Raw genomic sequence first — 11,364 nt, 5'->3', positions numbered from 1 at the left:
CTTCTTCCGAAGGGCGATCAAGGTTTACATTCCATTCGCCCGTATGCATTATCTCCACCGGCTGTGTTGCAGGAGGCCAGCTGAACTGCTCTTCGAAGTGTTCGGCCCATCTCTCCAGTCGACGTTTTTGCGAGTGAATTAATGAGCCATCTTTTTCACTTATCGTCTCGCTGACCTTTGCTGACGTGCTCCAGCAATAGCTGAATTTGAGTCCAGTGTGAAATAACAAGAATTGTTACACCAAGGAAAGAGAAGGACTAGCGAAACGACAGTGATGACAAATACGACGAATCCCGAAACTCAACAGAGGCAATCAAATTAGGCGCAAACATCCCGCTACTGCCGTGGTATTAGTAGTATGTGGTTACCGTGGTTGCTGCTGCCCCCCACCGCTTTAGTAAAGGGGTCCTCAAAGGTTCAATTTCAACCGCTCTCATCCATTCGATTTTCGCCACATGAATCTGCTTAGCACCACACCTTCCGGGTATATCTGCTTAATAACAAAATGGACGACCTCATGGGTAACATTATCCTGTCCCAGAACACTGTTTTGCCCAAACTCTGTTTGCTGAATTCGGCTACGATCATCTGCGCCTCATTCGACGTTCGACTGAAGACAACGGTCTCTCAGCCTCGTTAATCCATTTATCAGTCCAATCCCATAAAAAACCACGTATACAACGAAGTGCTATTAAACGGTAAAGTTGCGGCAAATATTTACACTGTTCCGGAAGGGATCATTGAACCCCTTGGTACTCCAGCTACTTCTGTGCACGATGACGAAAAACTTAGCGTTATACTCATCTTTTTGTCTGCATAAATCCGACAGAATTTTCTACACTTGAATCCAGTAGGCCTTTTCCCATAAATGCGTCACCGTTAGACTACGGGGTAAGGCAATGTAATCATCTAGGAAAAACAGACAGCAACAACCAAAGTATTAGAATCGGAGCTTTCAAACCGAGTACGTCGGTTTGTTGGACATTTGCTCACCATCCAAACGGCCTTGATGTTTTGTACGTTCCACCTCGGCCAAAAACGCTAGTTGTGAAGGGAGTATTATCGGAGAAGGTGGTATCCTGGATTTCCCATCGGATAAATGCAACGAACGGACGCGGGCGACTGAAGTCGACAAAGCAAAACAGTAGTTCGTCCAGGAGGGTCCCAAATTAATAGCCACTTCGCACATTGACGGATCATTCAAATTGAGCTGTGGTACAAAGCCTTCCAGTGTGGCATTGTCAACTATAAAGTCTGTCTGAATGAAAAATGGTGCGCGAAAATGAGAGTATGGGGAGAAAATAAACGTTGTTAATGCGTCACTCCAAACTAGCTTTATTTAGCCATCATTCACATAAACATGGACGACAAACAGGTCAATTCGAAGCAGCCAATCCATATCGACATCAGTTCTGGAAACAAACAACTCAAGGAATAAAGACTAAGCTCGCTAAGAACAAAAACAAAGCGCTTCCTTTTGAGGTGACACTACGTATAGAGTTGCTGAAAACCCGCCGACAGCCCGCGACCGGTTTCACCCTCCTTGGGGCTCATCGGGTAGGCGTAGTCCCCGAGTTGCCGTCAATTACATATTCTTCTTGAACACCAAATTGTAAGCAACTAGTGGAATACGTTCATTCCCAAAGTAATCTAGTGTTGACAGAAGACTCAACTGAATCCACGTAGTCTCTTGTTTTCTCTCCCTCGTTTCTTCGTCGGATATTGTTAAGAGTCCAGAGATATCCGGGAGTACCAAAAAACAGCCTGGGAATAATCTACCAACTCAGTAGCCAACCTCACCGCCATACTCATCGACTTATTGTATACTTGGAGAAAGGCGAAACAATTTCAAAAATGAGTTTTTAACGAACCTGAAAGTCACGCATGACTCGCGCACCCATCCAATTTATCAACCGTACTGCTTGCACACTGGACGGGGTATTGAATAGCGACTTCCTGGAGGATCTGGCGGTCTGCGTCGCACAATCCGTTGACATTGATGAAATTTGTGATAGCCTACAGAAGCAGGCACGCAGCTCGTCCAGCCAGAGACATTTGAGTTGAGGATAACCGGAAATGGTATGTTCTACTAACCCGATTAACTGAAGCAGAAGTCTGGAGGGCGGAGTGATGCAACGAGAATCATCCCCATGAGTCACACTGTCAGTCCGATCGTCTTCGGTATCATCTGCTGCCAAATGAACTTCATCCAAGTCATCCGCCAAACCCGTGCCCGGGCCACGAAGACTTAAACAACTTGTGGTGCTCGTTGTGGATGTGCTAGCTCTATCAACTTCCAAATGGGTCATTTGGCTGGCCAAAACGATCGACTGAAAGGAAGAGCGGTGNTGAAAAACATGCAATTACAGGGGGGTATGGTTCGGCGAACAAAAACATGACAATCTGTCTGTCTATGGAACACTCTCACTGTTTCCGTACACATGCAGAATAACGTAGATCACCAGTGAACTATTCTTTTGATTGGATGCTATTAGGGGACAACGTAGTACCTAATAAATTGACGGTGGTTGGGGTTGAAGTCACCTAGAGGCAATGCAAAGGTGGTTGGTTCTTCTAGATCAGTACTGCTCCACTCAGTCACTTGAGATACACAAAAGTTTGTCTCGAATTCGCATCTCACGAAACGGTTTTAGCCGCCTGGTACTGCTCACAAACTGCCCGCGCCGGGTAAACCATCCTTACACACACCAACATGACCTATCATCAACATCACAACCGACAGCAATTCACCTGCAGAAAATAAGAGCGCTTACTCTCCATACAACCACGAGGAAGCAACGACCTGTGAGAAGTTGAGAATAGACAACTTAATTCAAAAGATCTCAGTGCAAGCAAACAGCAGACATCTAACATCCGCTTCGCTACGAAGGCACCAGTGACCAGGTCTCAAGACCGAAGAGGTCAAGTTTCTAAATCACAGTGTATGGTTAATCGACCAGTTGCAATGTATGCATTCCTCCCTAGCTTAACTATCGCGTGACAATCACGGCTTATGCAGCTGTTCAGATAAATAACCTAATCAATAAAACTGGGTTCTCATTATGCAGTCCCAGGAACACTAATTCGAGTAGACATGAGGGTGAATTCACAATAGCAGAACAAGACAATATGGTTCATGTTCGCTCGTTTTTCTCTAGATTTGATTTCGGTGCACACACAAACTCCCAGAGCATTTCTTTTTGGCCAACTATATCCAGAAGAGTTCATCCATACACGGAAAATGTCCAGAAAAAAGGCGACTGTGTCAACGGCATGTGGCGTTGCTCTGACACTTGAAGTAATATAAGGAACTTCATCAGTGCACCTAACCCGCATAAAATTGTTCGCTATGCCCTCGGATCCAATGTCACGTGCAGAAGTTGAGTATCACAATAATACAGAAACTGGGGACCGCACTGTGAGGAGTATAGGAGTGTATATCTGTCTCGACCATCCATGGTTGGAACAGTCCTTCAGGAAAGCTCGCGAATAACACCACGAAAGCCCACTGACCCCGGTTATTCGAAAAGTATTCTTGTTTCCACATTGTTTCAAAAAATCTAGTTGTGGCAGAATAAAAAAGATTAAAAACCGCTCTAAATCAACCCTGGTGGAAGCTCATCTGGCCTGGTGAGCCCGGTGAGGCATCAGGGCAGAAATATGTACTAATACTTCAAAGGTATAGAAGCCCTGTTGTAAGCACTGAATGAGATCTGGCTAATGGTTCTACGTGACAATTAGCATGTGTAGGCCAAGTTTGTATATGGACTGACATCAGATTCGAACCTAGAAAGATGAGCGACGGAGATCCTTGCCTAGTCTTTGGCTCCAGTCCAGCAGTAGCTATTTTGGTGAAATAAGTCGCCAGACTTATTCCGATCCCCACGCCAGATGACCGAGAAACCGTGCTACGCACCTGATGGAAAGGACTGAGATGTCGCATCGGCACGCTCTAGTAAAGCTGAGTGGAACACTGAGGTATGCGCATCAAACAAGGTCCAGTGTCTACCTACCGCGAAGGTCTCACATTCTTCTTTTCTACTTTGGCCCCATATTTATTGCACGGTTAACAACAGAGCTAAGAAAAAGACGATTTCAAAACTGTCCAACGAAATAATCTGGAACTGGAATTCGGAAATTTGTCTCTATACGTATACGGTTAGGTTGTAGCATGAAGATTCTAACCCTTTTCAGCGGGCCTCCTAAACTAGCAGAAACCGTTCGGATCAGTTATGTATGGTTTCCAGTCAAACTCATTAAAAGACTTCAGCAACCGGAAATAAAATCGACTGTATGAATTATATGGACACTCTTTCAAACAAGCCCTGGGTGGACAATGAAACCACTACAATGAGCAGCAATCTGTCCATAAACGTGGATACGAATACAAAAAACGATGCAAGATTATTCATATCAGCCAAAACATAGAGTGAGGCAAACGTACTTCATGTAAATAACGATGATACAAACAATGCCCGAAAGCTTACATCGTCCGTTTGCGTTGAGCAGGCAACCTCCAGTTCGGCTTTACATGGCGACGGTCTCCGGCAGATTGTTTCTAATACAACAACCGCCCCAATGATACTGAGAGCCTTAGCAGTCAAACACGGACTGGAAAACTGTTTTCGGAGCAGCCCCAGTAGCTTCTCTTGGAAAGGTTTGTTTTCCCGGTCACTTGAAAGAACCCAAACGTAATAAAAGAGTTGGATGGAAATGAATGGTGAGATGCGACTCGATAATTAACGAAAATCGTGAAGTATTAAGATGATAGACTTCTAATAAATTCTTTAAAAAAGGGACAGACCGAACCACGGAAACGCTGTGGCTTGGCTACAGACAGCTTAACTAGAAATATAAAGAGTGCGATTCAATGTCATAGATCGGTAAGTCTACCAGCTATCTTACTATGAATGAGACGACAGTTCAGCAACTGCAATAAGAAGATTCCTCTGGGGCCCACGCGGGGAAGCAATAATCCAAAGCGAACGAAACGTCTTTCAGTATGTGGAGAGCACACAACGGCCCAATGCACAGCACTACTATTCAGTTTTAATCAGGTAAACTGTTTACATCCAACTTACCAGAAAGAAATCCAAGCCATAATGGTAAACAAGCATCTTGCATGATCCATAAGAACCACGAAACCCTGGTCACTTGTGGGGGTCTGTTGAGACGAGACCGACCGAAATAAATGATCCACCAAACCACCAAGCAATCCTTCGAATTTAACCAACTGGTGTGGCTGACGCTGAGCCAAACGTAATAGCGCGACCAGACCAGTTTGTATGGGACCAATGCATCTCATAGCTCCGATTTGGCGTCCAGTTGCTGATCCGAGTCCAGTTAGACCGTGGCGAACCAGATGTTTGATTATCTCCCGTTTTAGGCCATCAGTGCAACTCGATGCACAAAACGTTTCAATGTATAAACTCAGACCAAGTTGTCGAACCGTGTTGTGTGACTGAGACACACCCACCGCAGTACCAGTGACAGAAATTAACTGATCGAGAAAGTGTGAGAACGCTGAAAATAATCGCGTGCGTTCCGACATCAAAGTTGGACCAAAATCCATAAGAAATTGGTTTATTAGTTCCGCACGAAGACACCGAGGGAACATCCGGTCACTCAGGGCTAATCGTCGGACAAGCGAATCAGTTTCCTTCTGAAATCGAGTGAACTGAGATGACGCATTGCTGCACATCATCAGGGTTTCTTTGTATGGACCTTGTGGGGTACGTCCGAGAGATGCGGTGGAATTAGTGTCAACTGTGCTGTAGATTACGCAAAGGATGAGGAAATCTTGTATAGCCTGGTTATGGATAGTCGTCAATTCTACGGTAGACGAATCAGATAATTTCGAAATCGACGAAGTATCAATGGCGCGCATCCATCTAGAAAACACAAAGCGGAAACAAATTGCTAAAGCGAAACAATGTTCTCTACGTGTGCCCGTTTGCAGGAAGCAGCCTAGGTTAACTGTTATGAACTTATCAGAAAGGTCAAAGAACCCGTGAATATCTGATGCTCCAGTATCGATCAAAATTTACAAGAACAACGAAAACTGAAGGATGGATGAAAGAAGTAACAACAATAATGTAGGTGCGATTGTGTGGACTCACACTAACTTCCCTTTGGAGATTCGTTTACAGGCCTTAGATCAACACAGCGGTCAACGTCACGTAACCGGTGGTACCATCGTTAACGACTAACACAGTCGATTACGCTTAAAGTACTTTTTCAAAAAACAACACAGCGTCAGCACGAGCTCGAGAGAGCTCAGTGGATAAGGCGCGGGAATACTGACCGGAAGGTCCATGAGCCAAAATCAACCCTACATCTCGAATGCGGTATTTCAACCCTCGTGCTTCCTTCGGGTGACATAGCAGCTAGGTACCGAAAAGGGTGCTACAGCTGAGTGATTTTGATTTCACTTCACAGTGACGGCATGGCCCAGCATATCGAGGAATCAAGTTTTCTATTTTTATGTCACAGAAAACAACCTGGCAAGGAGAATTCCCTGTAATGAAGTCATCCGTACTAAATTGCAAACTGACTCATTATCACCATCATCAAGGACAGCAACATCACTGTTGTCACCGATGCTTCACTGCCGTACAACCATAAGGTTTGTCTATATATATATATACATATAATTATACTAAAAGCCCTAGGGTGAAAAGAAGAGAAAAANAGAGATCACGAAGAGTTTGGGTGTTGTTGGTGTTTTACGTCTCCAGCCAAGCACAGACGGGATCAAGGGGTTCCCATCCTGGAAGTCGCAAAACACCAACAACACCCAAACTCTTCGTGATCTCTGTGACGCCTTTCTGCCAAGTCATGTGCTGTCTACCTCGCGGTTTGCGCCATCCTGAAAGAGGAACGGAGAACAACACTCGTCTCGGTAGACGGTGTTTCGGCATGCGTAGCAAATGACCGAGCCATCGCAGTCGATGATGCTGGATGTTTTCCCGGATTGAGGTGCCTGCAACACAACCAAATACCCGTTTTCTAATCGCCTCGTTACTGACATGCTGACGCCATCTACAACCAGCCACGCTTCTGAGGCATCGGTGGTCGAAAACCTGGAGACGCCTCACATCATCTGTCCGCAGAGGCTGATTATGACAGAGATTACTTCGAAAGAATAGCAAAGGAAATGTGTCTGACTTCAAATTAGCAACATCAACGGCTCAACAGACAGTAGCATCAGCATGTTAATGCTAATCTGCCTTAACGGGACTGTTGGGTTTTCTGTATGGTCGGGCGCTAAGCTGAGGGCTACGTTTAACAGCACATTTTCGGCTGCTCCATCGGCCTCCCAATTAAACCACCTGAGATTGTATCAGGAAGCACTGGACGCATGTCTCCAGCAGTTTTGGGTAAACTGCGCGACCAAACATAGGCTTCTTTAGGCATCTAGTTGACAAGCATCAGATGGAATGATCGAATACACGAGAAAGAGTATTCAAGTGTCAAATTCGTCTGTCCGGTAACAAATCAGTTCTAAGTCATAAGACTGGTCATATGGTACTAGTCAATATAGATTGACTTCAAGTGAGGGATGAAACCTCCGATGATAATACACAACTATCCGCATACTATCATCAAACTATCAGAAAGGAAGACAACTTGCAAAATGCAAAAACTTCCCATCACCGGGAATCCAGGCAACGCGTAACAACGTGATATGAATCGCATAAATGGAATTTATCCAAACTGCTGGTCAGCCACTTGCAGCAGAAAGGTACAGTTTCCAACTAATACCAGGGTTCGAATCTCCCTTGAGCTTCATAAGATACGCACTGCTGATTCCCAATACGAATGATGCAGCTGTACAGTGCTTCTCGGCTTCAATGTGTAGATTAACACCATTTACAGGATGAAACCTCGACCAAAAATGTCCCAAATTTCCTCGGATTGTCAACAGACTATAAGAAGCTCAGAGGAAGAAATGATTCACACGATGATTGAACCTTCCATCTGAGAGGTCTTCACCCGAGAAGCCGATCGAAACATAGTCAAGTGATCGAAGGATGAGTGGTGTATAGCCTGTCTCAATATGATGTAATCATACTGCTGATCAGCCACTATTGGCATAACGGTACAGCTTCCAACTGGAAGCCTGGGGACAATCTGCTTTTCAAGTTGAGTGGATCCTCTCACATTTCATCTCCAGGATACGTCTACCCAGCCTTTCTCGATGTATTACTCAAAATATGGCTGTCCAACGTTGTCCCAACGTTAATTAGTGGGCTTGCTCCGCAGTTGTTTCTTCGTTTAACATGCTCTCCTACGCACCAAATAGCAAAGCAAAATGACAAACGAACTCGAAATGGTTCTGTGGTTAAGGCGCAAACTCCCGCGTTCAGAACCAATTCCTGCTCCTGCCTGGACTTGGACGACCTGGAAATATCTCAACCCCTGTGTTTCGTTTGGGTGGGGGGACGAGATGGACCAAGTGGTTAGAGTGCGAATTTACTGACCGGAAGGTCCATGGTTCGAACCCGACCTCTGCCTCTCGACTTCCTCTGTCTAGGCTTGGGCAACCTGACAGTATCCCAGTCCTCGTGCTTCCCTCGGGTGGCATGGCAGTTAGGCACCGAAAGGGTGCTACAGCTGGACGGTTTTCCTTTGGGTGGCGTGCCAGCTAGCCACCGAGGGTTGCAGCTGGATGATTACTTGCTTTATTTCTTATTTAGATGACAAAAACATGCCAACTTCCAAAAAATTACCCGACTGAAATCAACACCCCCGATAGCAGATGGAAATAAGATTTGGGCTGCTGCTTATCGTTCATTTGTCCGTAAACGAAATTGGTTTGTGTTTGTGTCAGCGAAAAGCTTGTTTAAATTCAACGGACTTGTGTCCATCCCCGGTTTTGTTACAGAACATTTGTCGGGCAAACTTTAGTACAACCTTCCCAAAACGCACTTTCCACATCTCACGTGCAGACGTATGTTGGAAATTGGGGTATTCGTCCTCCATGACAAAGAAGCTTTCAATTCGAGGTGGAAATTTGTTGCAAATATCGGAAAATTATGGCGATGTGTAAAAAAAAGTCTTCACCCGCCCACATACCGTTCCGGTACATATCCTGGAACCTCACAGACTACTCACCATGTTTGTAATATGCTTTGACATGGACGCAGCCTGAGATGAATAAAAAGGGACAACTCACTCTGTCATAAGCAATCGATTGAACCGATAAGCCAAACGCAAAAGTTCAACCAGTGTATCACCCACTGAGATCCCATGAAGCTCCAACGGCTTCCGAGGGAATATGAAATATTTTCGCAGCCGAATGATTAACCGGGAAGCTTCTGGAGAATTGCGCGCAACCTGTGGTCCATTGATCATTAGACAGCGGAAAATCGTAGGGAGGTAGGTGTAATATGCCTCATCCGTGTAGCATCGGTCTAGTAAATCGAAACAGGTTGTATGTAGTCGAGAGATCTGCTCAGCACTCATTGAAAATCCAGCAAGACAGTCCAAAAGACAATTTATTGGATCCTGTTGGTCGGAAACAGCGGAAGGATTGCGCCCCACCGGAACAGTGCGCAATAAATCCATCAGCTGTAGTACAAAAGCCGCACGATCCTCATCATTCAGTGCGCAGTTCGATGCACAAAGCGAAGAAGCCAAATCGGGAAGGATTCGCAATATGGTAGATTGGACGGGTGGGTCAGAAACAATTTGGAAAAGTTGAAGTAACCGAGTTGCCGTTTCAGAAAACGCTTTTTTGCTGCTAAACATTGTGGGTAGTCCAACAGGCGGGCGGAACTGTTCAAGCAATTGCTGTGAGTAAGAGGACGAACAGGCTCCAAGCTCCAGAACTAAATCCGTTAGTTCTGAATTAATTGATGGAATATGGAACAACAGTTGGAAAATTGTCGCCGGAGCCCCAAATAAAATAAGCATATCATCATCTACTGATGTGTCAGAAGAATCGTCGCTAGGTTTTGCAGTTAGCAATGGTACCAGCAAATCGGAAAAATTCGCTGAAAAGTCAGAATTTTCGGCCGGATACAATGCTAGATTACGAAGCTCTTGAATCAAGAGAGAAACCTGACTCAATGACTCCTTGAACTGAGCTTCAGCCAATTTACATCGTTCACGTGACGTATGAACAGTAGTCCATGGTGTTTTTTGACTAATAGCGGATGTATTTAGCGTGGATGTCGGAAGGTTGTCGAAATAGAATTGACCCGAGTGTGAGCACTTTTGTATACCCATTGTGTTCAATGTTGTCTGTAGTATAGGGCAAGGTATGACAAACATTGAGGTACACCGCGTACACTGAGAAAGCCACGAAGGAGAATCAACGGCATCAGGACTGTCGGACGACTCTGGTGGATTCGTTCCTCGAGGGCAACCAAAAGCCCCTGATATATGTCGGAGCATGGGGAAATCCCTTAGTAGTGAAGAGCTGAAAAAGAAAAGCCGGGAAGCACGGACATGTATGTAAAAAGAGATATGCGGAAAGGAATATATAGTGAGTCAAATCAAGATACAGTACATAGCATCACCTGCATTATGATCACTGTCATCATCATCACTCACTCAACATCAGAAGCAGTAATATCAGTGTTGACACTGATGCATCACCACTTCCATAAAGTCAATCTAATCATACTTAAAACCTTCGGGTAAAGAGGAAAAGTGGCTAAAAGATGGGAACTGGTGCTGGGCTGTGTCAAGCATTCTGAGGCGCCTACACCTCCAGACGATCCATAAGACAATCTGGAAAGAAGTTAACGGCATCAATGCTACTGATATCGATCAGCCGCCGTTTCTTGAAATGCCTCCATCCAAGCGCAGGCGGGGTTATGAGGACCCCATCCTGGAGGACGGTTCGCACACCTCTTGTTATCTCTTTCACACTTCTGCCAGGTCATACGCTGTCCACCTCACGGTTTGCGCCATTCTGAAGGAAGCACTGAGAACAACACTTGTCTCGATAGCCGGTGTTCCGACATGCCTAGCACATGACCGGGCCTTCGCAGTTGATGGTGTTGGATATTTTCCGCGATTGAAGTGCCTGATGCACAACCAAACACCCGTTTTCTAATCACCCCGTTACTAATTCACTGTCGCCATCCGACACCGGCAACGGTTTGAGGCATTGGTGGTCGAAAACCTGAAGACGCCTCACATCATCCGTCCGCAGAGGCCACGTCTCGCACCCATACGTAGCCTGGTACACATGACCCCTGAGACTCAGTGATATGCCCACAAGTGACGTAAGTTAGCAAACGTGATTCGAGCCCTTGAGATTCTTGTACTACCTTTATTGAACACTTCTTTCACAGCTCATACAACTACTCAGCTCATACTACAGCTCAACTACAGCTCATACTACTACTA

At 45.3% G+C, this 11,364-nt stretch overlaps 1 protein-coding gene across 1 annotated transcript in view; it reads right to left on the bottom strand.

Annotated features, from left to right (window-relative positions):
- T265_04386 (hypothetical protein) overlaps positions 1-10,233 on the bottom strand; it is a gene marked incomplete at both ends in the record, with an annotated part of 48,816 nt that extends 38,583 nt beyond the window's left edge. The window contains 5 exons of the mRNA XM_009169125.1: positions 994-1,258; positions 1,872-2,330; positions 4,488-4,731; positions 5,082-5,891; positions 9,179-10,233. Of these exons, the coding sequence (XP_009167389.1) occupies positions 994-1,258; positions 1,872-2,330; positions 4,488-4,731; positions 5,082-5,891; positions 9,179-10,233 (2,833 nt within the window). The remainder of the gene's footprint in view (positions 1-993; positions 1,259-1,871; positions 2,331-4,487; positions 4,732-5,081; positions 5,892-9,178) is intronic.
- Between the last annotated feature and the right edge of the window lie 1,131 nt (positions 10,234-11,364).

Source organism: Opisthorchis viverrini, assembly GCF_000715545.1.
Source record: "Opisthorchis viverrini unplaced genomic scaffold opera_v5_72, whole genome shotgun sequence".
NCBI classification, from domain to species: Eukaryota; Metazoa; Platyhelminthes; class Trematoda; order Opisthorchiida; family Opisthorchiidae; genus Opisthorchis; species Opisthorchis viverrini.
This window is presented reverse-complemented; position numbering and strand designations above follow the sequence as displayed.